This window comes from Eubalaena glacialis, chromosome 18 (genome assembly GCF_028564815.1).
Source record: "Eubalaena glacialis isolate mEubGla1 chromosome 18, mEubGla1.1.hap2.+ XY, whole genome shotgun sequence".
NCBI classification, from domain to species: domain Eukaryota; kingdom Metazoa; phylum Chordata; class Mammalia; order Artiodactyla; family Balaenidae; genus Eubalaena; species Eubalaena glacialis.
Window position 1 is genome coordinate 63,770,394 of NC_083733.1, and position 24,849 is coordinate 63,795,242.

Consider the following 24,849-nt stretch of genomic DNA (forward strand, 5'->3'; position numbering starts at 1 on the left):
GGTATGGTTTCCCCATTGCGGTTTTGATTTGTATTTGTCTGATGACTAATGATGTTAATATTTTCATGTACTTTTGGCCATTTTTTGTACTTTTGGGAAATGTCTATTCAGATCCTTTGCCATATTAAAAAAATTGGGCTATTATGGATAAACAACAAGGTCCTACTGTATAGCACAAGGAACTATATCCAATCTCCTGGGATAAACCATAATGGAAAATAAAGCATGGCCTTATATATACTACCAAATGTAAAATAGATAGCTAGTGGGAAGCAGCCGCATAGCACAGGGAGATCAGCTTGGTGCTTTGTGACCACCTAGAGGGGTGGGATAGGGAGGGTGGGAGGGAGACGCAAGAGGGAGGAGATATGGGGATATATGTATATGTATAGCTGATTCACTTTGTTATAAAGCAGAAATTAATATACCATTGTAAAGCAATTATACTCCAATAAAGATGTTAAAAAAAAAAGAATGTATATATGTGTATAATGGAGTCACTTTGCTGTACAGCAGAAATTAGCACAACATTATAAATCAACTATACTTCAATAAAATTTTTAAAAAAAAATTGGGCTAGGGACTTCCCTGGTGGTCCAGTGGGTAAGACTCGGCACTCCCAGTGCGGGGGGCCCGGGTTTGATCCCTGGTCGAGGAACTAGATCCCACATGCATGCTGCAACTACTGAAACTAAAAGTTCACATGCTGCAACTAAGACCCGGTGCAGCCAAAAATAAATAAATAAATAAATATTTTTAAAAAATTGGACTATTTGTCTATTTGTTATTTTTTTAAACATCTTTATTGGAGTATAATTGCTTTACAATGGTGTGTTAGTTTCTGCTTTATAACAAAGTGAATCAGCTATACATACACATATATCCCCATATCTCCTCCTTCTTGCGTTTCCCTCCTCTATTTGTTATTGAGTTGAAAGAATTCTTTATGTATTCTTCTTTTTTTTTTTTTAGTTCTTGCTTTGGGGTTTACCATATACATTTTAATTGATCAGAATCAGGGTCAGATTTATACTAGCTTAATTTCAGTGAGACATAGAATTGTTACTCCTATATAGCTCTATTCCCTTTTTTTCTCTTTCTGTGGAATTATTTTTTTACATATTAATGTTACAAACCCAACTATACATTGTTATCATTAATATTTTACCATCTGTAGTCATTTCCTTAGCCCAATATAGCTTTCCTCCTACTTACCTCCTTTGGTTGTTATAGGCAAATATATTACATTTCTATATGTTATAGGCCCAACAATACATTATATGCATATTATTTTTATACAGTTGTTTTTGTCAGTTGAGAGAATACAGGAGAAAAACGATGCATTTATACTGTCTTTTATAATTACATAATTACCTTTACTAGTTTTTTCCTGTGGATTCACATTACCACCTGGAATCTCTTTGCTTTCATCCTGAAGAACTTCCTTTAGTATTTCTTATAAGGCTGGTCTACTAGCAAGAAATTCTCTCAGTTTTATCTGGGAATGTCTTTATTTTGCCTTCACTTTTCAAAGATAGCTTTGCTGGGTATAGGATTCCTGGTTGATAGTTTTATTCTTTGAGCACTTTGAATATGTTACACCACTGCCTTCCGGCCTCCAACATTTCTGATGAAAAATCAGCTATTAATTTTATTGGGTTTCTTTGTATGTGTAAAGTCATTTTTCTCTTTCTGCTTTTAAGATTTTCTCCTTGTCTTTGAGTTTCAGCATTTTTACTAGGATGTATCTGATTGTGGGTCTCTTTACATTGATCCTATTTGAGTTCATTGAGTCTCCTAGATGTGTAGGTTGGTGTAATAAATTTGGGAGGTTTTCAGCCATTATTTATTCAAAAAATATTTTTCTATTCCTTTCTCTCTCTTCTCCTCTGGTATTCCCATTATGCTTATGTTGGCCTGTGTAATGGTGTCAATAAGAGCAATAGTTGTTACACCATCTGCTAGAGACCTTCTATATTTGGGTTCAATATTTAAAAACATAGAATGGTTAGGAGAAAAGAATTGCCTATTCATCATGTCAATTCTTTTAGCTTTCTTGGATTTTAAAATACTTAAAGTATAAAAAGAGTGCAAGGGATTTTGGGGGCAATGGAACCATTCTGTGTCTTGGTTGGGGTGGTGGTTACACAACTTATGCAGTTGTGAAAACCCTAGAACTGCATCTAGAAGTGTGGATTGTACTGTATGCAAACAATCCCTTCATTTTAAAAATACTTAAAGTAGATTTTTTTTCCTTTTTGTCTCGTATGAAGGATACAGATTTGACAACCTTAAATTTAAAACCTCTGTGTATAAAAAACAACTCACACTAAAAATAAAAGAGAAGAAATAGACTTGAAAAAAATTGTACCTTATGTGACAGAGATAATGTTAATAATCTTATCATATAAAGTGACAGAAGAGGGAACACAACAGTTGGATTCCAGGAGGCAAGTGGGCAAAACACATGAAAAGACAGTTCCCAAAAGAGGGAATATAGTGAGTAACCAACCATTTCAAGAAGATAGTGCATCACACAAAAAATCAAAAAATTCCAGTAAGTCAATAACCAGGAGAAATTTTTAAACTAGAAGACCCAGAGGTGGTGGGCGAGGCCTGCCCTGTTGTACATCCTCACATCCTTCTGGAAAAAAAAGCCAAGATCTTTTCTTCTTTGGGGGCCACTTCTGGGAATCCAAAGAAATAATCCTAAACATGGAAAAAAGATTTATCCCCAAAGATGTTATTTGCAGCACTATTTATAACTGCAAAACACGTAGTGGGAAAAAAAATGTTTGTTCAGGAATTCCCTGCGGTCCAGTGGTTAGGACTCCATGCTTTCACTGCTGAGGGCCTGGGTTCGACCCCTGGTCGGGGAACTAAGATCCTATAAGCCCTGCAGCACGGCCAAGAAAAACAAAAACAAAAACAAAGAACACACGGTGGTGGTCGTGGTGTCGGGGTGGGGACGGGGAGAATAACTTAAATTTGTGCTGAGATGGAATTGGGTGAGAATGTCACAATCACTGCATGGGATACTATGATTTTTAAAAGGTTGAAGAATCTACAGCAGCGGGAGAAATACTTGCTTCTAGAAATCAGTTATGCAAAACAAAGCTACCCACTTGAATATATTATTTAGGATTTCACCATTGCAAGAAGCAATCCCCAAATCCAGGCAGCGAGTAGCCTGGTGAGAACAATTATCATCTCACCAGCTGCCGGCGGTGTTGGTGTTCCCTTTGGAAAAAGGAACTGACTTTGATAAAGGAGAACATCAAAAAGGTATATCGCATTTGATCTATTCTAAGAATCACACTGTCCCACATCTTGATCCGTCTGAAACGGGGAAGCATCTTCCAATGACTGGCACTGCTTGATTGCTCCTGGCAAGGCACGGACTCCTGCAGAAGGGGTGTCTGAAGCCTAGAAGAAAATCCTGCAGATCACTGCAGGGCACTCTGAGCCCCTGGGAACCAACTGGGTGTGAATGGGGGTGGGGTGGGGGTGTGGTCAGTGGTGAGTAAGTCGTGCTTGGAAATGCCCTGGAAATAGAAATCAGTAGCAGGCCACTGTATGTAATTGCAAAGCTGCCTCAAGAGCCCAGTAGCAATGGTTTTTAGTTTTCACCTGTCATCTTTAAAGAAACACTGCCTCACCGAATCTAGACCAGGGCTGAGGTTGGCAAATCATGGCCCACTGCCTGTGTTTGTACAGCCCATGTGCTAAGCATGGTTTTTACATTTTCATATGATCGCACAAAATCAAAGGAATAATGTTCATGACACATGAAAATCATATGAAACTGAAAATTCAGTGTCCACTAATAAAGTTTTACTGGCACACAGCCACGCCCAGCCATTCACCTGTTATCTGTGGAAATGCTTCCCACAATGCAGGGCTGAGTACTTTTGACGAAATTCAAGTGGCCCACAAAGCCAAAACGATTTACTCTCGGGCACTTTACAGGAAAAAGTTTGCCCACCACTGATCTAGGTGGCACAGAGGATGGTGCCGTATATAATATATGGACATTAATGATTCTGAGCGATCCAAAAGAGTTGAGTCCTCTCAAAAAATGTCATAATATTTAGGAGACAATTGGAAATGTGAACACTGACAGAACTTATTTTGTACGTGTTAAGGAGTTATTCTTATTTTTTAGGTGTGATAATGTTATTATACATTTTTTAAAAATTATTTATTTATTTATTTTTGGCTGTGTTGGGTCCCCATTTCTGTGCGAGGGCTTTCTCCAGTTGCGGCAAGCGGGGGCCACTCTTCATTGCGATGCGCGGGCCTCTCACTATCGCGGTCTCTCTTGCTGCGGAGCACAGGCTCCAGACGCGCAGGCTCAGTAGTTGTGGCTCACGGGCCCAGTTGCTCCGCGGCATGTGGGATCTTCCCAGACCAGGGCTCGAACCCCTGTCCCCTGCATTAGCAGGCAGATTCTCAACCACTGCGCCACCAGGGAAGCCCATTGAATGTCAGATAAACAACATTTTTTAAGCATAAGTATGTCCAATGAAATCTTTTTTTTTTTTTTTTAATATTTATTTATATGGCTGCGCCAGGTCTTAGTTGCAGCATACGGGATCTAGATCCCTGACCAGGGATTGAACCCGGGCCCCCTGCACTGGGAGCACGGAGTCTTAACCACTGGACCACCAGGGAAGTCCCCCATGAAATCGTTAAATAAATTATTTTTGTTTACCTGAAATTCAAATGTAACTAGACATCCTGTATTTTCATTTGCTAAATCTGGAAACCCTAAAGGAGTACATATTGTCTGATTTCATTTACATGAAACCTAGAAAAAGGGAAACTAATCTATGATATCAGAAAACAGATTAGTGGCCACTTGGGGCCAGAGGGAACTTTGGGGAATAAAATTGTTCTGGATCTTAATTATAGTGCTGGTTATATGGATGTATACATTTAGAAGAAACCAAATGAATGTATGCTGAGAATGGGAAATTTTATTATATGTAAATTTAACCTCAATGCAATTGATTTTTTAGACTATTGGACCTTCCCAAAGCTGACTTCTTGACTTCTGTGTAGATGAAAACATTTCATGCTTCGTATTCTATTTGCTGGGAATCCCTTTCATATATTTCTTTCCCATATTGGTGTTTTGAGCCTTATAGGTCTGCTGTTTTCTCTTACTTTAAACTGAGGCAATTTTGGTGCTTGGTTTAGGAAATTTCAGCTGTCCCAAACTGCTGGTAAAAGAAATCTCAGCAAGGTAAGAAGGAGAAAAGGCTCTGTCATCTCTGACAGCGATAGAAAAGTGGGTATGATCACCAGGGCCTTTGCAGATGCCATTTCCACTCTCTGGAACATTGCTCCCTCCCTCTTTGCCTATTGAAAACACCTATCAGCCTTCAGATCTCACCCTGAGTGTCACTTCCTCAGCAAACCTCCAGCCATGACACCACTTCCTTTGTTGCAATACTCAGCAAGTGTTTCTTCAGAACACTTAGCCCCATTTGTAAATAAACACATTTGTTGTCAGTGTATTTGTTTCATGTCTGTCTCTCTCAGTACTCAGTGTTTCCTGGAGGCAGGGACCGAGTTTGTGTGTGTTTACGCTGTTCTCCCCAACATGCAGCCCAGTGCCTGGCACACAGCAGGTGCTTGACACATAGTCAATGAAGGTTGAACCAAAGGGGCTGTTTCCCATGTGTATCAGTCAGCCATTGCTGCCAAACAAACCACCCCAAAACTTAGAGGCTTAAAACAACAACCATGTCTTCTCTCATGATTCTATGGGCAGTTCTGAAGGTTGGGCTGGGCTTTGCTACATATCCCTACTGACCCTGGGCATCTGGGGAACTACTCACACCTTAGACCTTGGGATTCTATAGACCACCAACCCCACACACATACATACATGCACTGGGAGAATTAGTGGGGAGGACACATATTTTTTATGTTGGCTTATAAAAAGGAAAAACCTTACTCACTATTACATCCACCATCAGTTCCTAAGAAAAGGACAATTGGAGCTCCCTAAAGTAGGGAAGGGTAGGCTGAGTTCTCTTCCTGAGGTGAGGCAGGGGGCTGGGATACTAGAAAGGACAGATGAGGGGAATTGGAACAGTACAGCAAAATGATGTCTCTGGAGGCCCTCTCCTCCTTAGCCCCCCCAAGCTCCCAGCCCCTAGGGCCTATCAGAACCCACATCTAATAACCCTTCATGGGCTCTGATATTGATCTCTGGGGCCACCACGGCTCTTGCTCAAGACTCTTTCCTGGACCTTATCTGCTCCAAACTCATTGGCCATATTCTGGCCATATGCCCCCTGACTCTAACATAGGCTCAAGGCTGGTGACTTCCCAGGACAGACAGAGGAGACAGACAGAGCTCTCTCAGCCTGACCCCTGCCCTCAGACACAGCAAACGGTGACACGGGACTGGGATTTGGAGGGAAGGGCCTCAGGGAGCTCAGAGGATGGGGGTTTGAGAGCAAGGACAGTTGACATGCAGCAGGGGTATACGAAGAGGAGGAGGTGGCAAAAGAGGTTAAGAGTTCTGGAACCCTTCCTCCGGGTGAAGAACTTTCTCATGCCTCTCATGTCTGCTCCACCAAGAAAGAGATAGTTGACTATTTTCATCACTGCTGCACCCCCAGAGCTTAGAGTGTGTGACATACACTATGGGCTCAATGCATATTAGCCAATCATTTGTCAATTATTTATTGAGTGCTTACTATGTGCTAGGAGCTCGTGAATGATTCACCTCTATGGAGCTCAGAGTCTAGTGGAGGAGACAGATGCGAATCAGATAATCCAACAAACTCGGGTCTAATTGCTACTGAGCACTATCTCTTAATAGATGAGAAGCTTCTGCAGGAGAGTCTGCTTCAGTCAAGGTGGTCAGGGAAGGCTTTGGGGGAGGGAGGGAAATTTTTGCTGAGATCTCAAGAAAGAGTAAACTTTTAAAAAGTAGAGGGAAAGGAAGGATATTCCAGACAGAAGGAACAGTATGTACAAAGGCTCGGAGGTGGAAGGGAACACGGTGAGTTTCAGTAAGGGAAACAAGAGAAGGGAAGCTGCAATGTAGTGAGTGAGAGAGAATTCTGGAGGGGTTGGCAGGGGCCCCACCACGCATGCCTCAGAAGCTGTGTCAAAGACACTGGTCTTTATCCCAAGAGCGATGAGGACCCACAACAGTTTTTCAGTTGGACTTTTGAAGGATCATTCTCGCTGCAGTGTGACAAATGTCTTGTGGGGGGGGGGGCGAGTATAGGAGCAGGAAGATCAGTAGTAGGTGGGAGATGCTGGGCGCTTGGACGGAGGGGCTGGGGAGACAGGAAGAAGTGCACAAACACAAGAGGCTTTTTGGAGGCAAAATCAACCAGGCTTTGTGATGAATTGGAGGTGGGGGAAGGGAGAGAGGTGTTCAAGGATTCTACACCCCTATCTCAGGTGAGCAAACTGAGGCTCAGAGAAGGAAATTTCTTTGCCCAAGATCACACAGCCAGCGTCTCAACTAGAATTTCCGCCTATGACTGTCCCATGTCTAAGCTCACATGCTTTCTCCAACACTAGATGTCTCTTCTCTCTCTACACTAACCCTTGGTGCTCACACTCAGGCTCAAGGCTGTAAATAACATTTAAATTCTAATGATGCCCACATGTCTCTAGCTGGAAAATCTCTCCTGTAATCTCACTGCCAATATCTAACTGCCTATTTAGATGTCTAACAGGCAAACTCAAACTCAACGTGTCCAACACTCAACTCCTGGCCTTACCCCAAACCTGTCCTCCCCTCCACTGTCTTCCCCATCGGTTGATGGAGCTCCAACTTCCAGCTGTTCAACCATCTGTGGTCACCCCTGACTCTGCTATTCCTCTCACTCCGCACATCCAGCCCATTAGCAAATCTGGTCAGCTTGCCTTCAAGATGCACCCAGGTTCTGTTTCTTACTACCTCCTCTGATATCTATTACCATGATCTGAGGCACCATCATTGTTCACCTGGATTTTTGCAGAAGCCTCCTCAACTGGCCTCCTGCTTCCATCCCAGCCCCCTTCAGCCTAGTTTCAACCCAGAAGCTGTGGTGATTGTTAAAATCTAAGTGAGAACCTGTCCCTCCTCTTGTCAAGAGTCTCTTGTGGCTCCTACCTCATTCAGAGTAAAATCTGGGGGAGTCCTCACTGCGGCCCACAAGATGCTGCATGAACTGACCCCACCCCCTGTCTCATCTCACCTCCAACCCCTCTCCCCATTGCTCACTGACCTTCTCACTGTTCCTTGGACATAGTAGGCATGGGCCTACCTTAGGGTCTTTGCACAGCTATTACTGCTATCTGCAATACTCTTCCTCCAGATATTCATATGGCTTTCTCCCTCACCTCCTTCAAATCTTTTCTCAAATGTCACAGAATTGTTCTTCTGCATGTAATGTGTCATATTTCTCTGGCTGCTTTCTAGATTGTCTAGTTTTGGGTTTCAACAGTTTGATTATGGTGTGCCTGGGAGTGATTTTCTTTTATTTATTTTGCTTGGAGTTTATTGAAATTCTTGGATCTGTAAGTTAATGTCTTTCACCAAATTTAGTAAATTGTCAGCCATCATTTCTGCAAATATGTTTCTGTCCCATTCTCTTTTCTTCTCCTTCTGAAACTCCACTTATTTGTAGGGCAGACTGACTGATATTATTTTATAGGTGTCTGAGGTTCTTTTTACTTTTCTTTAATATTCTTTCTCTCTGTTCTTCAGGTTGGATAATTTCTATCAATCTGTCTTCTAGTTCACTGATGTCATTTCCAATTTTTTCTTTTTCTTTTTTTGGCCACACCGTGTGGCATGCCAGATCTTAGTTCCCAGACCAGGATTGAACCCCTTGCATTGAGAGCACAGAGTCTTAACCACTGGACCACCAGGCAAGTCCTGTCATTTCCAATCTTTTGTGAAGTTCAGCCAGTAAAATTTTCATTTCAATTGTTATAGTTTTCAGCTCTAGAATTTCCATTTGACTCTTTTTTTTTTCCAGTTTCTCTTTCCTACTAAGTTTCCCCAACTGTTTATTAATTATGCATATCTTTTCCTTTAAGTCTTTGAACATATTTTTAGTAGGTGCTTTAACATCTTTGCATATTGCAATATCCATGTTATCTCAGATTTGTTTTCTTTCTTTCTTTCTTTCTTTCTTTCTTTCTTTCTTTCTTTCTTTCTTTCTTTCTTTCTTTCTTTCTTTCTTTCTTTCTTTCTTTCTTTCTTTCTTTCTTTCTTTCTTTCTTCCTTCCTTCCTTCCTTCCTTCCTTCCTTCCTTTCTTTTTTGCCATGCTGCATGGCTTGTGGGATCTCAGTTCCCTGACCAGAGATTGAACCCAGGCCACGGCAGTGAAAGCCTGGAACTCTAACCACTAGGCCACCAAGGAACTCCGTCAGATTTGTTTTCTATTGACCCCTTTCTTTGTTGAATATGGCTCATGGTTTCCTGTTACTTCACACATGTAGTGGTTTTTAATATTTATTTATTTATTTATTTGGCTGCTTTGGATATTTGTTGTGGCTTCTCTCTAGTTGTGATGCACAGGCTCCAGAGTGCGTGGGCTCAGTAGTTGCAGGGCGCAGGCTTAGTCATCCTGCAGGATGTGTGATCTTAGTTCCCCGACCAGGGATCGAACCTGCGTCCCCTGCATTGGAAGGCGGATTTTTAACCACTGGACCACCAGGTGGTCCCTTTAATGGTGTTTAATTGGATACTGGCATTATGTATGATATATCGTAGAGACTTTGCATTGTGTTTTGTTCCTCTGAAGAGTGATTCTTGTCCTAGCAGGCAATTAAGTTGGCTGGACTCAAACTCCAAACTCTAATCTCCGTGGTGGGCAACAGCTGAAATCTCTGCTTAGTTCTTTCAAATTCCAGCTGTTGCTTTTTCACCAGGCATCCTGGGATCTCCCCTGAACATAAATAATTTAGTCAGTCAAGGATTTGGATGGATTTCCTATGCAGATTTTGGAGTTTACCTTCCCTGGGGCTCCCTTCCTTCCACAATTCCCTCCCTTCTCTCTATTTTTCTGGCTGATCTGCCAGCTCATAACTCTCTCCTCTCACACCTGAAGCCAATGAGGATGCAGCAATTGCAAAATGCTCACACCCAAAAGATGCAAACCCACAACTGTGACCTCATGCAGTTACCCTATCAAGGGTAGACTCTCCTCCAGTTTATGCTTGATTTTGATCACCAATGCCTTCAAACAGTGGATTGATTTTTAAAGTTTCGTACAGATTTTATAATTTTTTTAATCTGCCAGACTGTCTCACAAAGCTACTCTGACATAATCAAAAGTCAGAGGCTACTCTTTTTTATTTTGTATTACTTTTTCCCCACAGCACTTGTAATCTTCTAAAGTTGTACGTCATGGATTTATTTATTATATGCACTGTGTTTCCCATCTGACATCCCCCATTAGGGTATAAGTCCTATGAGGGCCTGTTTTGTTACATGACTCAGTTCCAGTACCTAGAGCAGTATCAGAGTGACATAATAAGCACTCAATAAAAATATATTGAATGGAAAAATGAATGAAGGGGTCTCAGAGGGGGCCATGGGCTCTGAATAGCAGTGAAAGGTAACTTGTAGCTCTGATATGTGGTCCTTCCTCTTCTAGAAAGATGAATTCTACCTCTGCTCCCAAATGCCATCCTCAGGAGATGGAGTGCCTCCACCAGCTGACCACAGTTATCATGTCTGTGTCCTTTGTGGTAGGTGTAGTGGCGAATGGGCTGGTGCTCTGGATGACTGTTTTCCGAATGCCGTGAACTTTTACTACCATCTGGTTCTTCAACCTGGCCCTTGCCGACGTCACTGTCTTACTGTCCCTGCTTATCACCATACAGAGTGTAGCAATTAGCCAGTGGCTCCTCAACGATGTGGCCTGCAAGCTTTACATGGCCTTCTTGGCCCTCAGCTTCTTTACCAGCATCTGCCTCTTGGTCCTCATCTCTCTGGACCGTTGCATCTCTGTCCTCTACCCCGTCTGGTCCTGAAACCACTGCACTGTGCAGCAAGCAAGCTGGCTGGCTGGCTGCTGTCACTTGCACTCCATACTTGATTTTCCAGACCACTGAAGAACAGAAAGGATGTGTCTACTGCTGCTTCAATATTGACACAGAGAATAAGGGGAAGGAGAATCCAGCTCCCAGGATAGGAAGTGAGTGGTTTTGAAGAGGAAAATGACTGTGACCATCATTCACTTCCTGCTGGGTTTCTTGGTGCCCTTGGTGATCATCAGTACCTGTGCCCACCTCATCTGCACCAAGTTCCAGCAGGAGGGCTGGGTCCATGCCAGCCAGCCAAAGAGGCTGCTGCTGGTGTTGGTGAGTGCCTTTTTCATTCCCTGGTTCCCGTTTAACATGGCGCTCTTGGTCCAATTGTAGCAACAGCAAAACGAACCTGACCCTAAGATACTGCTCATCCTCTGGGCTACCTTCTCCCTGGGCTGTTTCAACAGCTGCCTCAACCCTTTCCTCTATGTCTTCATTGGCAGAGATTGCCAAGAAAAGTTTTTTCCAGTCTTTGCCTTGTGCCTTGGCCAGAGCATTTGGTGAGGAGGGGTTTTTCAGTCAGCCTGTCCCCAAGGTGAAGCCCCCAGGGTATGATGGAAACCTTCATATACAAGCTGGAAAACCTCCTGCTTAGTTTGCAGCCCCTTCCCTAGGCTGGCTTCCAAGACTCTGCCAAATCCTGACTCTTCTTTCAGGAAGTCTTCCCGGCAATCTCTTATCTAAATCTCTCCATTAGAAGCATCTAGTTTTCCCCCAGTATCCATCCTATCCTTCCTTTATAGTAAGACTCCTACTTGTTTTAAACGATTCACGTGGTTAGCCAAGGAAAAAAGACTACATTTCCCAGTGTCCCTTGCAACTAGATATGGCCATGTGACTACTTTCTGGCCAATAGTATGTGAGTGAAAGTAATCAGTGTAATTTCCTTGAAGTGCCCTTAATGGAAGATGCCTGCTCTCCATTCCTCCATTTCCCACTTTCCATTGTCTAGAATGCAGATGTATCAGTTAGCTTTGCAGTGTAACAAACGTCTCCAAACTTAGAGGCTTAAAATAATAACCTTTTATGATTTCTTTGGGTCATCAACTTGGGCTGGGCTCAGCTGAGCAGTTTTCTGTTTTGGCTGGGCTTCCTCAGGCATTTGTGGTCAGCTATCGGTCAGCTAAGTGACTCTGTTTCTGGGAGGGGTTGTTGACCTTCAGCTAGGATGATGGGATTGATCAAGCCATGTAGTTCTCATCGTCCTGCAGGCTGACTGGGGCTTTTTCACATGGTGGCTGGGGAGGGTTCCAAGAGCAAGAGGGGAGGCATAAGACCTACACTTGACACTTTGCACAACGTGACTAGTTTCAAGGGGTGGGGAAATAGATTCCACCTCTCAAAGGGAAAATCTGCAAAGTGACATTGCAAAGGAGCATAGATACAGGAAAGTGTGCAGAACTGGGGCCATTTTTGCAACCTGCCACAGCATTTGTGGTGGTGAACTATGTGGAAAGTGACTGTGTCCCATACTAGGGCTGGAATACTTACATCCACGCTGTGAAGAGAGAGATTTCAATTTCTAGCTCATTGAAGCAACTGTTGTTTTTTTGGTGTCTCTGTTATAGCAGCTGAATCAATACCTTAACTATTATGCTGCCAACCTCCGGAACTTGTGTGAGCAACATAATAAATATCCTTATTGTTGAAGCCATTTGGAGTCAGGTTTTCTGTTACTTGAAACCAACAGCAGCCCTACTGATACATATAATAAATACTCCTTTCTGGGAACAGAAATCCTGGTGGTCCTTGGTCACAGTGGACCATTCCCTTGGTTCTGGGTAGAGGCAAACATTTGTTTCATCCTAATCAAAAGCTATCATCCAACTTGTACATAAATCAGAAGCAGGCGCTCTGGTCCTACTCTGATTAGCTCTGAGAACTTCCCACCTGGAGCCTCAGTTCTCTCGACTCTGTAAAATAAGACCAAATGCCTTCATCTTTCATGGATAAGGAGAGGACAAAATGATACAATGACTGAGTATCAGGAAGGATAGAAGCATCTTAAAAAATAAGTTGGGAAATTAGTTTATCAAAAAATAAAACTTTAAGATAATGTGGGCGCAGAGTAAAAAAGAAAATGATCCTCTTCCAGCTCCTCCATTCCAACTTCTTTTCACTAGAGACTGTTGTCAGTTTCTTGTGTATCCTTCCAGATATCCCAGGTATGCATGCATAAGCATTTTCAAACAGAACATGTGTATACATTATCTAACATTGTGTGTGTGCATGTATTTTATTAAAATTATGTCTTGGAGATGGTTGCATATAAATACATGAGGACTGACATTTTTCAGTGCTGGTGGTCAAGTATTTCCTGGTCTGGATGTACTGTGCCCAAAGTTATTTCATCAACCCTCTACTGATGAACATTTAGGTTTCTTTGAATATGCTTCAGAGATATTTTTGAAACTTAAAGTTATCCCATATAACCCACATTTTGAACAATACAAAAACATAAGTGGAGGAATTGATTTATCATGAAGAGAACATCCATGTAAGTTTGCAGGTCATGGAATAGAGCACTGTCAGCCACCCTGGCACTCCTCTCCCTCCCCCTCCCAATGACTCCTCCATCTCCTTCAGAGATAACATCTATCTTAACTTTTCTTGTAATCTTTTTTTTTTTTGCCTTGCCTTTTTCCTCTCAAATTTTTCATTGGAAACATCTCAAACCTACAGTTACCAGAATAATAAAATACACCTTTCAACTAAATTTATCAAATGTTAATATTTGCCCATCCCCATATATTTTCTCTTCCTCTCTCTCTCTCTCTTTCTCTACTTATCTGTGTATCTCTCTCTTTTTCTCTTTAAATATACACCTATCTACCTATCTATTTTCTCCATACACACACATACATACCATGGTACATCCACCATGATGAACAGACCCATAGGGAGATGTGAGTTCTGGGAGGCTGAAGGAAGGAGCCCTCAGCACATTCGCTGTCCTTTGATGGACCCAGCGGTCAGAAGCACCTCTAGAAATTTTTGAACCTTTTGAAAATACGTGCAGACATCATGCTACTTCATCTGTAAATTCTTTAATCTGTGTCTCCTGAGAACAAGGCCATTTCTGCGCCACAACCATAATATCATTACCACCCTCAAGAACTTTAACATTGATATTATCTAATAAACAATCCAAATTCAAAATTTCCTAGTTGTCCCAATAATGAACTTTATAGCATTAAAAAAAATCAGAGTCCTGCAATGATATTCTCCCCCCTTTCCAAGAATAGACTATGGGTCAGAAACACAGCACAGGTTGATTGCCAAAAGCAGAAATAATACAGGCCACATTCAAAATTAGAAATTAATAACGAAGAATAACCACAGACACTCAGATTGTTTTGCACATTTCAAAACACTCTCTAAGTAACTCTTGGGTTAAATGGAAGAATAAAACTGGAGTGCCATTCATTTAGAAATGAGCACACTACACAACAAAACTTGTGAGATGGGGCCAAAGCTGTACTCTGAGGAAGAGCTGCAGATGCTAATTAGGAAAAATGCTCACATGAAAGGAGATGAGCAAAACAATTCAAGAGGCTAGAAAAAGAACAATAAAATAAGCGCACTAAAATTTGAAAGAAAGCACGGATAGATTTTCTTTTTAAAGGAAAGTACTTTTACTTTTAAAAAATTTATTTTTATTTATTTTTGGCTGCATTGGGTCTTCGTTGCTGCACACGGATTTTCTCTAGCTGCGGCGAGCGGGAGGTACTCTTCGCCTTGCGGTGCACGGGCTTCTCATGTGGTGGCTTCTCTTGTTGTGGAGCACAGGCTCTAGGCACGTGGGCTTCCGTAGTTGTGGCATGCAGGCTCAGTAGTTGGGGCGCACAGGCTTAGTTACTCCACGGCATGTGGGATCTTCCCGGACCAGGGATCGAACCCCCGTCCCCTGCATTGGTAGGCAGATTCTAAACCACTGCACCACCAGGGAAGTCCTCATGGATAGATTTTAATGAGGAAATTCACAAAAAAGAAAAGAGTGGATAGTATAAAGAAGCTGTCCTCTCTGTCTCTCCAACAATAGTATCCTTTTACATTTGTACCTATGTACTTTGGTGCACACTCCAAGAAGGCAGAATGGCATGACAGCTGCTTATAGCTGGGTGACACCTGTCAAGTTGCTTTCACTCTCTATGCCTCAGTTTCCACCTAAGTGAAATGAGATATAACAGCTCCTCCCTCAAAGAGTCACTGGGATGATTACGTGTATTGATGTGGATAAAGCGTTTAGTTCGTACCTGGCACCTCGGAGGTATTTGCTATTATCAATCTTGTCATCTGTTAGAATAGATCTTTCCCCGGGGACTGACAGGGTCAGAGGGCGTGTTAGATGTTACTAGACTCCTCCACAGGGAGCTCCGAAAGGCGGTTTCCCAGAGCTTCGCCAACGCGACCGCGATGTCAGACTCTTTGATCTCCGCCTTCTCAGAGGTGAATAGTGGGATCCCGGTGAGGTTTTTAATTTGCATTGATTTTCTAATGAATTTGGTTAAGCAGTCTTTCAAGGAGACTCTGTGGTTTTCACAGCCGCTTCAGGATTCTCCTGGGGAGATCGTGGTCTTTGATTGGGGAGAGCCTCGCATGGTTGGTGAGGTGGGTTTTGAGACCCAGAGAGAGAGCAGCCACTCCGCGTGGCCCAGCGCGGGAATCAGCATTTCCTTGATCAGCCTCTGTGAAGGGGGTGGAGGGGGTGGAGGTGGACGATGCCCTAAACCTCGGATTCTTACTCTACCAACTAGGGACTGAAAATCCTTCTCTAATAAGATTTCTATGAGAATCTAAGAAGGCAATTCACCCCTTCATTCATCCCATAAGGACAACTCACAAGTATTGATCGTGTCGTGGGCACCAGGTCCTGTCCAGAGCTTTATAAACGTGTGAACTCCACATCTCGACCCTATGAGGGCGGTAGTACGATTATGCCCACTGATGAGGAAACTTGAAGCTCAGAGAGGTAATGTCACTTACCAAAGGTCACACAGCGAGTGAGTGGTAGTCAAGACTTGAGCGGTCTGACTGCACTAATCCATCCAATTATGTTTATTGAGTGCCTGTCAGGTGAAGGGCGTGGTTCTAGTCACTAAAGATAAAAGGTGAAAGAGACAAAGACCCCCACCTTGGAAGCACAGATATTCCTTGGGCGGGGCCGACATTCGAGAGGGCGGGGCCAACATTACGGGGGGAGGGGCTGACATTCTCTAGCCTCAGGGTCCACAGCCTCCACCTCCACGTCGTATTCTGTCCCTACATAGTACTGACCGAGCACATAGTAGGTACAAATCTCTGCCATCCCCTGGGATTCAAGCGTTCCTGACAGGAACGCAGTCTCTGCCCTCACGCAGCTCACAGCCTAGGAAAGACAGTCCTGAACAGTAGGACCCTACAGAAATGTATTTACCTCCCAGGCAGGAGGGAGGCAATTACGCGCTCTTAATCACTACCTCTGTTTCTCTCAGCAAGGATCGAGGAAAGGCGGCGCCCCGAGCCTGGCCTGGTTTGAGATGTTCCCAGACGCGGGAGACAGACAGACTGTCATCAAATGTCGGAAAATAGCTGTCATGAGACGCCTCACCCCCTGACACCTGAAACCCTCTCCCTGCGACTGCAAAGTTATAGGTTCTACTCCTGTTGACTGAGCACCCGCATGATTTCTAATTCGCACGCAGCCTTACTGGGGTAGAGACTGACTTACCCGAGGTCCCAGCCGGGGTCAAGATGTCAGGATCGGGATTCAAACTCAGCACCTTGGATGTCACGGTGAGCTGTGCTAGGATCTCCCGGTCCCCATTCTTGTTTGTGTGGAATAAAATGAAGGGAAGGCAACGTGACCGCCTTACACCCTTGTCTGTGTCATTGTTTCTGTGTCCTCCATGCCTGGGACATGGCCTGTCATGAATGATGTGCTGCCCTGCACCCCTCAGACTCACGCTGACCAAGACCTGGGTTTCTAGAGTGTTAAATGATTCACTCGAAAGTGGGGACCCCTCCCACCACGTGCCTCCCCTGTGGTGGGTGGTGCTGGGGACCCCGGAGGAGTAATACCAGAACCCTGATCTCAAAGACGCTGCAGACTGGTGGCAGAGATGGACACACACAGTGAGAACCAAGGTGGTCATGGCTGGGACAGGGCAGGTACCAGGTGTGTGGCGCCCAGAGCTTTAGGGTGAAGCCGTGGGAGGTGAAATCGCGGGCTCTGATGCGCGACAGTGGAACGCCAGGCTGAGGGTCTGGGTCTTTGTCCAGGGGCACTGGGGAGCCATGGGAGGTGTGTGAGCAGGGGAGGGATAGGGTTAACCCTGGGTGTAGAAAGAATCCTCTGGGGCCCCCGTGGGGGTGAACAGAGGCCAGAAGAAGGCTGGGAGGGGGGAGGGGTCCAGGGAAAGAGGAGGAGGCCTGAGCAGGGACCAGGCGGTGGGGATGGAGAAGAGAGAGTGGGACAGACGGGGCTGGAGGGAGTGAAGGGACGGAGAGGCTGGTAGTGGGCTCTCATGTGGGACCCCCTCCTGCTCCTTCCCCCTCCCAGTCGTGGGCACTTTGAAGCCCACAGGAGCCACAAGATGAAGCCTGGCAGAGCAGAGCACTTGCATCCCCTCTTTCCCCACAGCCAGCCCCATCCCTCCCACCACAGCCTGACCCCTCCCTCCGTGTCTCTCCTTTGGCCATTCTGGGTCCAGATGCCCCTCTCCCTGAGGCCTGTCCCCAAAGTCCTACCCCTATTACTGAGGGGGCAAACTCAGCAATTGAGTGCCTGGCCCTCAGAGAGCCTCCAAATGGCTGGTCTATAAAATGGGTGTATTATTTTCCTATGGTTGGCGTAACAAATTCCCACAAACTTAGTGGCTTCAAACAACACACATCTATCTCATGATTCTGGAGGTCAGAGGTCCTAGATGGGTGTCACTAGGTTCTAGAGGAGAATCCATTTCCTTTCCTTTCCCAGCTCCTAGAGGCTGCCCCCGTTTCACGGCTCATGGCTTTTGCCTCCATCTTCAAAGCCCGAAGGTAGCATCTTCATTTATTTATTTATTATGTTCTGGCCATGCCACGTGGCTTGCGGGATCTTAATTCCCTGACCAGAGATTGAACCCGGGCCATGGCAGTGAAAGCAAGGAGTCCTAACCACTGGACTGCCAGGGAATTGCCCTGCAGGTAGCACCTTCAAATCTCTCTCTGCCTACCTTTTCCACATATTAGGATCCCTATATTGTGACTATATTGGGCCCACCTGGATAATCCAGGCTCCTCTCCCTATTTTAGAGTCATCTGACTAGAAGCCTGAATTCCATCTGAGACCTTCATTCCCCTTTGCCACGTAAGGTAACATACCCACGGGTTCCGGGATGAGGACGTGGACATCTTTGGGGCCATTCATCTGCCTGCTGCAGTGAGCATGGGGTTCCCTACTCACATTTATCCATTCATTTATTCAACAATATTTATTGAGCACCTACTATGTGCCAGGCACTGTTTTAGGATGAAAATCCCTACTCTTATGGAATTCCTCTGTTACAGCATTGGGGTTGGGTGCGGGGAGGGGTGCAGACAGACAATTAAACAAGTACAATTTAAAAAAATCAATGCATGATCATCAGTGCTATGGAGAGGAAAGCAGGAGGATTAAGGGGAGAGGGAGTGTTGAGGGGTTTAGACACTTGAAAGAGGCAACTGTTAGTGGAGACCTGAGTGATGTGAGGCAGAGGTGTGGGGAAGGGCGCTCCAGGCAGGGGGCACAGCGGGTGCAAAGGCCTAGAGGTGGGAGGAATGGGGGGTGGGGAGGGTGATGGGGAGCCCTTGGGAGGATCCAATATGGCAGTCTGTGATGTGCTCATTATTCACTACCCAATTGTCCATGGACCCTTGTTCTCCGGCTGAGAAAACTGGAGCTCAGAGATGAGGGATCTGGTCATACAAGGAGGTGGGTTGTCTCTGGACTCCTGGTATAGTGCTCACTCAGCCTGCTCTAGGCCCTGAAGCTCCAGCCATGTCTTCTCTAGAGGACCGCCCTGAGGTTTTGCATGTCTTCCTCATCATTGGGTTTTAGCCTCTTCTTCCTCCTGATCTGTCACCAGACCATGAGCTGTGCATGCAAATACATCCTGAGGTCTCATGTGACCTGGTCCTGAGCTGGGAGATGTTGGGGACACAGATATGAATCAGCCCTCCAGGGGCTCCCAGGCTGATATAGGAGACAAATAGGGCACAGACAGTTCCAGTCTGGAGGGATTAAGGGGATCCGAGGGAGGAAGAGGGACTGTAGAAGGACTAGGCCTGGAAAAGTCAGGGAGGGCTTCCTGGAGGAGGGGGCATTTGCATTGGGAATTGATCTATTAGTAAAGTTTGCCAGGTAAAGATGAGAATACATTCATTCATTCACTCATTCATTTTACAAACATGTCCTGAGGCATTGTGTGGGTTGGTTGTTCAAGGATGATTCATGCATTTATTCATTCAATATGTCTTTGTTGGGACTTCCCTGGCAGTCCAGTGGTTAAGATTTCACCTTCCAATGCAGGGGGTGCAGGTTCAGTCCCTGGTCAGGGAGCTAAGATCCCACATACCTCAGAGCCAAAAAACCAAAACATAAAGCAGAAGCAATACTGTAACAAATTCAATAAAGACTTTAAAAATGGTCCACATCAAAAAAAAAGTCTTCGTTTAGGCAAAATAATACAATGGTTAAGACTTCAGATCCTGGAGTCGGTCAACCTGGATTCTTTTCTGAGTTGTTTCATTTACTGAATGGCTCATTTATTTAAGTTTGCCTCAGCTTTCCCCCTTGATAAAATGAGGACAGCAATAGTATCGTCCTCACAGGGTTCTTGGAAGAATAAATTAAAATGATGCATGTGAAGGTCATAGCACATTGCCCCATACATAGTTGACATTTCATTCCTGCCCTTGGCTTAGCATGAACCTCTCAGAGACCCTACATGCAATGAAGGTGATACCTGATTTAGTCTGGTGGGGTGTGTCGTAGTCAGAGAAGGGTTTCTGGGGAGGGTGGCACTCAGTCGGGTTCTGAAGCTTGAGTAGGAGTTTGTTGGCTGGAACAATAGGGTCAAGTCCAGAATGAGGAAATGGCAAGGACAAAGGCTGCGTGTGTGCATGTGTGCATGAAACCATGTGGCTTGTTCTAGGAACTCCAGAGCAGAGGAAGGGAAGTGATGAGCTAGGCAGCTGGTGATGTGGGTGGACCCCCAAAAGCTAGGGCTGCAAATGCCAGGCTGAGGAGCTCAGACCTCATCCTGGGGGCAATGGGAAGACAGCTCCCAAGCAAACAAGCTGATCCTTCGGTTCACAGATGGGGAAACTGAGGTCCATGCTCAGACCCTGTGTGGTGGCTCCTCCGATTTCCAGCTCTCTTGATTTCTATCCACTTGTGAGCCTCCCCATCCTGGGTCCTCCAGGGGAGACCAGGCCTCCAGCTCCTGCTCAGACACCCTGGAAGACGCCTGCCTCCTACCTGCTGGTGGGCTCAGGACAACGAGGAAACAGAGTGGGGAAACTGAGGCCCGCAAACAGATCAGGACCCCCGAGTTAACATCCTGGCCTCTGAGGTCACACAGATATGGGTGCAAATCCAGGCTTGGTCTCTGTTTTGTCTGCTTTGATTTTGAGCAAGTGAATCTCCTCCTCTGAGCCTCAGTTTCCCCATCTGAAAACTGGAGCTGTTAAGAGTAGCCACCTCGGGACTTCCCTGGCGGTCCAGTGGTTAAGACTCCATGCTCCCAATGCAGGGGGCATGGGTTCGATCCCTGATCAGGGAACTAAGATCTGCATGCCGCGAAGCACGGCCAAAAAATAATAATAAAAAAATAATAATAAAAATTAAAAAAAATAAGAGTAGTCACTTCGTGGGGCTTGGCACAGCCAGGATCCTGCAGTCCTTGAAGGATACAGGCTTCCTGAGAGGATGGAGGAGAATACCAGGGGTGAAGTGCACAAGACTGGAGCAAGCCTCTAGTTCTGGGAGTGGTTTGATGCAATGATGCATTAAGGACAGGAAAAGGGGTGCAGAGGAGGGTAGGTCAGACCATCCAGGGTCTCCACCCTAGGCTGAGGGGCTGGGACTTTGGCCAGGGGTACTGGGGAGCCATGGAAGGCCTGCGATCAGGGGAGGGGTAGGTCTGCTCTGCATTGGATGGGATAACTGGAGGCAGGGAGGACGGGGAGGAGGCTGGGCTGAGACTCCAGCCAGGTGAGGTGGAGGCCAGGGCGATGGGGACGGAGCGGAGGGGACGGGGCAGAGAGAATCAGAGTGAGACTGTGAGAGGTGAGGGGAAGGAAGGGAGAGAGGACAGCGCCCCAGGTCTGGGTGGACGGTGGGGCCGTCCCTGAGATGGAGGGCACGGGGAAGTTGGTGGGGGGCGGGGTGTGGGACTTGCTAACGTGGAGGCCTGTGAGTCCCAACAGCATCATCCAGCCCGTGGAGGACCCTTTGGAGACTCGGCAGCCATCACTCGCTGGAGCCCTGTGCCCACCGGGGACGGCCCTCTTCCTCCTCTACTCCCTGGCCGCCCTCATCTCCTACCTCCTGGTGATCCGAGGGGCAGGGCCCCTCCTGCCTCCCCCTTTGTCTGCAGACTGGTTTGGCCACCAGGCCATGGCCGATGCCTACTTCACTGTTCTCCTGACCCTGACCCTCACCTGGACGCTCTCCGGCTGGCCCCTGGGTGGCATCTTCTGCCACCTGGACCCCGGTCTCGTCTTCCTGACATTCTACGCCAGTGGCGGCCCGCTGACCTGTGCAGCCGCCGACCGCTACACCTCTGCGCTCCAGCCCACCTGGGCACAGAACCATCGCACAGCCTGGAGGGCAGTTTTCTGGGCCGGGGGTTTTGGGTTCCTTCTTCTGGTCCTGGGCACATCAGCCCTGTGAACCCTGAGGGGCCAGGTGAACCGGGCCGACCCTTTTAACAAGACGCTTGCCGGGGAGCCTCCCCAGCCATCTTTATCCTCCAGCCCTGCACTGAGTCAGCTGGCGTTCAGCTTTGGGGTGCCGCTGGCGGTGCTGAGTGCCTTTCACAGCCTCCTGAAGGCCAGGCTGCAGCTGGCGAGGCTCTCAGGGAGGCCCCGGCTGCTAGGGGTGCCATAGGCCACGGGGGCCATGCTGTTTCCCTGCGGGTTTCCTTTCTACCTGCTGCTTCTGTTGATGCTGGTGGGGATGTGAGAGGCTGGGTTGGACACAGAGGATGTGCGGGTGCTGCTTAGCCCCCTGGGGCTCACCCTGCTAGGGGCCTGTGGCTGCCTCAACCCGCTGCTCTACGTTTGAGAGGACCAGGCCTTCAGGCAGCACCTGCGCTGGGCGGGCCCCCTGGTCCTGCCAGGTGGGGGAGTCTGAGGAGGAGACGGGTGGGGTCTGGCACTGGGGAGGGAGGCCCAGGTGTCCTGCGGGGACCGGGAGGTAAATTCCTGGGGGGGGGCTGGGGACATTTAGGGGGAGTGTAGAGGGGGGTCTCCCATCTTATCAAACTCCGGAGAATGTGAGATGCTGAAAGAGACTGAAATTTAGAGAGGGGGACAGGGACCCGGGGTGGGGGGCAGGGGCCCAGAGAGAGGGAGACAAGGATGCAAAGAGAAAGCAGGCCAAGTGGAGGAAGACGTGCAGAGAGGGAGAAATGGGCACCGACAGCATCACATAGACGTGGTGGCAGACGGAGGCCAAGGCAGGGAAAGGATGCGAGAGACAGGTCAGACTGTCGGGAGGGACCAAGTGGGAGACAAGACAGAAAAAGACACGGAGACAAAGACCCAGGAGGAGATGGAAATAGAACTAGACTCTGACTGAAGGAGAGGAGAATGAGTGGGGAGAGAGACAGATGGACAGGGAGAGACAGACAGACATACAGACAGACATGGGCCTGGATCTAAAGACAAGATTATAGGCATGGGCTAGGAATTTGTAACCGACCATCCTGGTTATGCCAGGACTTAGCAATACAATATCTGGGCTATGGGGCTTTGGGAGCTAAAACCGGGAAAGTCTCATGCACGCCGGGATGCTGTGGTCCCTGCAGGTGGAACCGAGTAACACAGGATAGTACTTGGCCCCGGATTTTCTGGGTCTCCAGGACACTAGATATCATTCGTCTTCTCTTGCTGCCTTTTGAGATATGCACGCGCCTCCTAACCGTGCCCCCGCCCCTGGAAAAGGATGTTGTTGGTCATCTTTGGTTTTCAAACTCCCAAATGTTTCCAAACTAAAGGTTAATTTTTGCTCCACGTTCTAAGTTGTTTGATGTATCCATGGTGCTACCTCAGAAATGCACTAAGCTCCAAGGGGGAAAATCTATCTCTTCCATCTTTGGAAAATGCATTATAGTAGATGCCTCTTGACCCTGTCTGCACATTAGAATCTCCAGAGAAGCTTTTAAAATCCAAATCAATGCCCAGGCGCCATCCCCAGGTGTTGTGGTTTAAGTGGTCTAGGGTAGAGCTGGGCTCTGGGAGTTTCAAAAGCTTGCCAGGAAGTCCCACGGGCAGCGGGCTGAGCCCCATCCATCTCCAAATGCCTGTGGCTGTGCAAATGCAACCTTGGTAGCTCCCAGGGGATTGAGAAACCCAGCACTCAATGGCTGAAAACCCTGGAGGTGGGAGTGGGGACGAGGGACGCAAAGATCGATTTCTTTGTCAATATTTGTTTGTTTTCCAAACGTTGATAGCCAAGACCCAAGCTGGGGGTCCAGCAGAAGTCAGATTTATTCTGTGCACCCCCAGCCTCAGGCTCCCAGTCACAGCCAAGAAGGGTGAGGAGGAGGTTGCGGGGGAGGGGAAGAGAGGCAGGGTGGCTGACTCTGATTGGGAGAGGTTTTTAGGAAGCCTTCCAGGTGGAGCTGACACACAATAGAGGAGGGAAAGGGCACTCCGGGCAGGGAGTACAGCATGTGCAAAGGCCCTGGGGTGCGGCTTTTTTTTCTTTAAACCATCTCTGAGTTATATATGTTAAGATATACTACAGAGGGGGCGTAAGAGGTGGGTGCGATTAAAAAAAAGAAAAAGACAGGAGGGCGTCAGGTCAAACACAGCTTCCGGGACTTCCCTGGTGGCGCAGTTGTTAAGAATCCACCTGCCGATGCAGGGCACACCGGTTCGATCCCTGGTCTGGGTAGATCCCACATGCTGCGGAGCAACTAAGCCTGTGCGCCACAACTACTGAGCCTGCGCTCTAGAGCCCGGGAGCCACAACTACTGAGCCCACGTGCCACAACTACTGAAGCCCATGCGCCTAGAGCCGGTGCTCCACAACAAGAGAAGCCACCGCAGTGAGAAGCCCGCGCACCGCAATGAAGAGGAGCCCCCGCTTCCAGCAACTAGGGAAAGCCCGCAGCCCACGCACAGCAAAGAAGACACATCGCAGCCAAAAACAAACAAACAAACTCCAAAACACAGCTTCCTATGCCAGGCTGAGGGGCTGGGACTCTTGTCCCAGGGGTGCTGGGGAGCCATGGGAAGGATAGGTCACCTCTGCTTGTAGAATGACCCCTGTGAAGACTGAAGGAGAGAGATAGGGGGCGCGGCTATGGTCCAGGGAGAGAGGAAGCCCCCTGGGAGAGGGGACGAAGCCTCAAGGACTGCTCACCCGGCTCAGGTCTCAGAATTCTTGTCTTGCGGAAATCGACTTCCCTGCTAGAGCTGGGCCGACCAACTTCTGGCTGGGAACATTGTACAACACCGCCTCCGTGTGGTTATTCTTAGCTTTGCAACCAAGGTCTCCTATAAGTAAGACTGTCTTCTAAATCAGGACGCTTAGGAGAGTTAAAGAG

General features: G+C 46.7%; 1 protein-coding gene across 1 annotated transcript; it reads left to right on the forward strand.

The window, feature by feature from the left end:
• The first annotated feature begins 10,675 nt into the window (after window positions 1–10,675).
• Window positions 10,676–11,623, forward strand: GPR32 (G protein-coupled receptor 32). The gene is given in 5 exon segments (XM_061172494.1): window positions 10,676–11,043; window positions 11,045–11,146; window positions 11,182–11,527; window positions 11,529–11,585; window positions 11,588–11,623. Coding segments are annotated over 5 exon segments (909 nt in total).
• The last annotated feature ends 13,226 nt before the right edge of the window (window positions 11,624–24,849 follow it).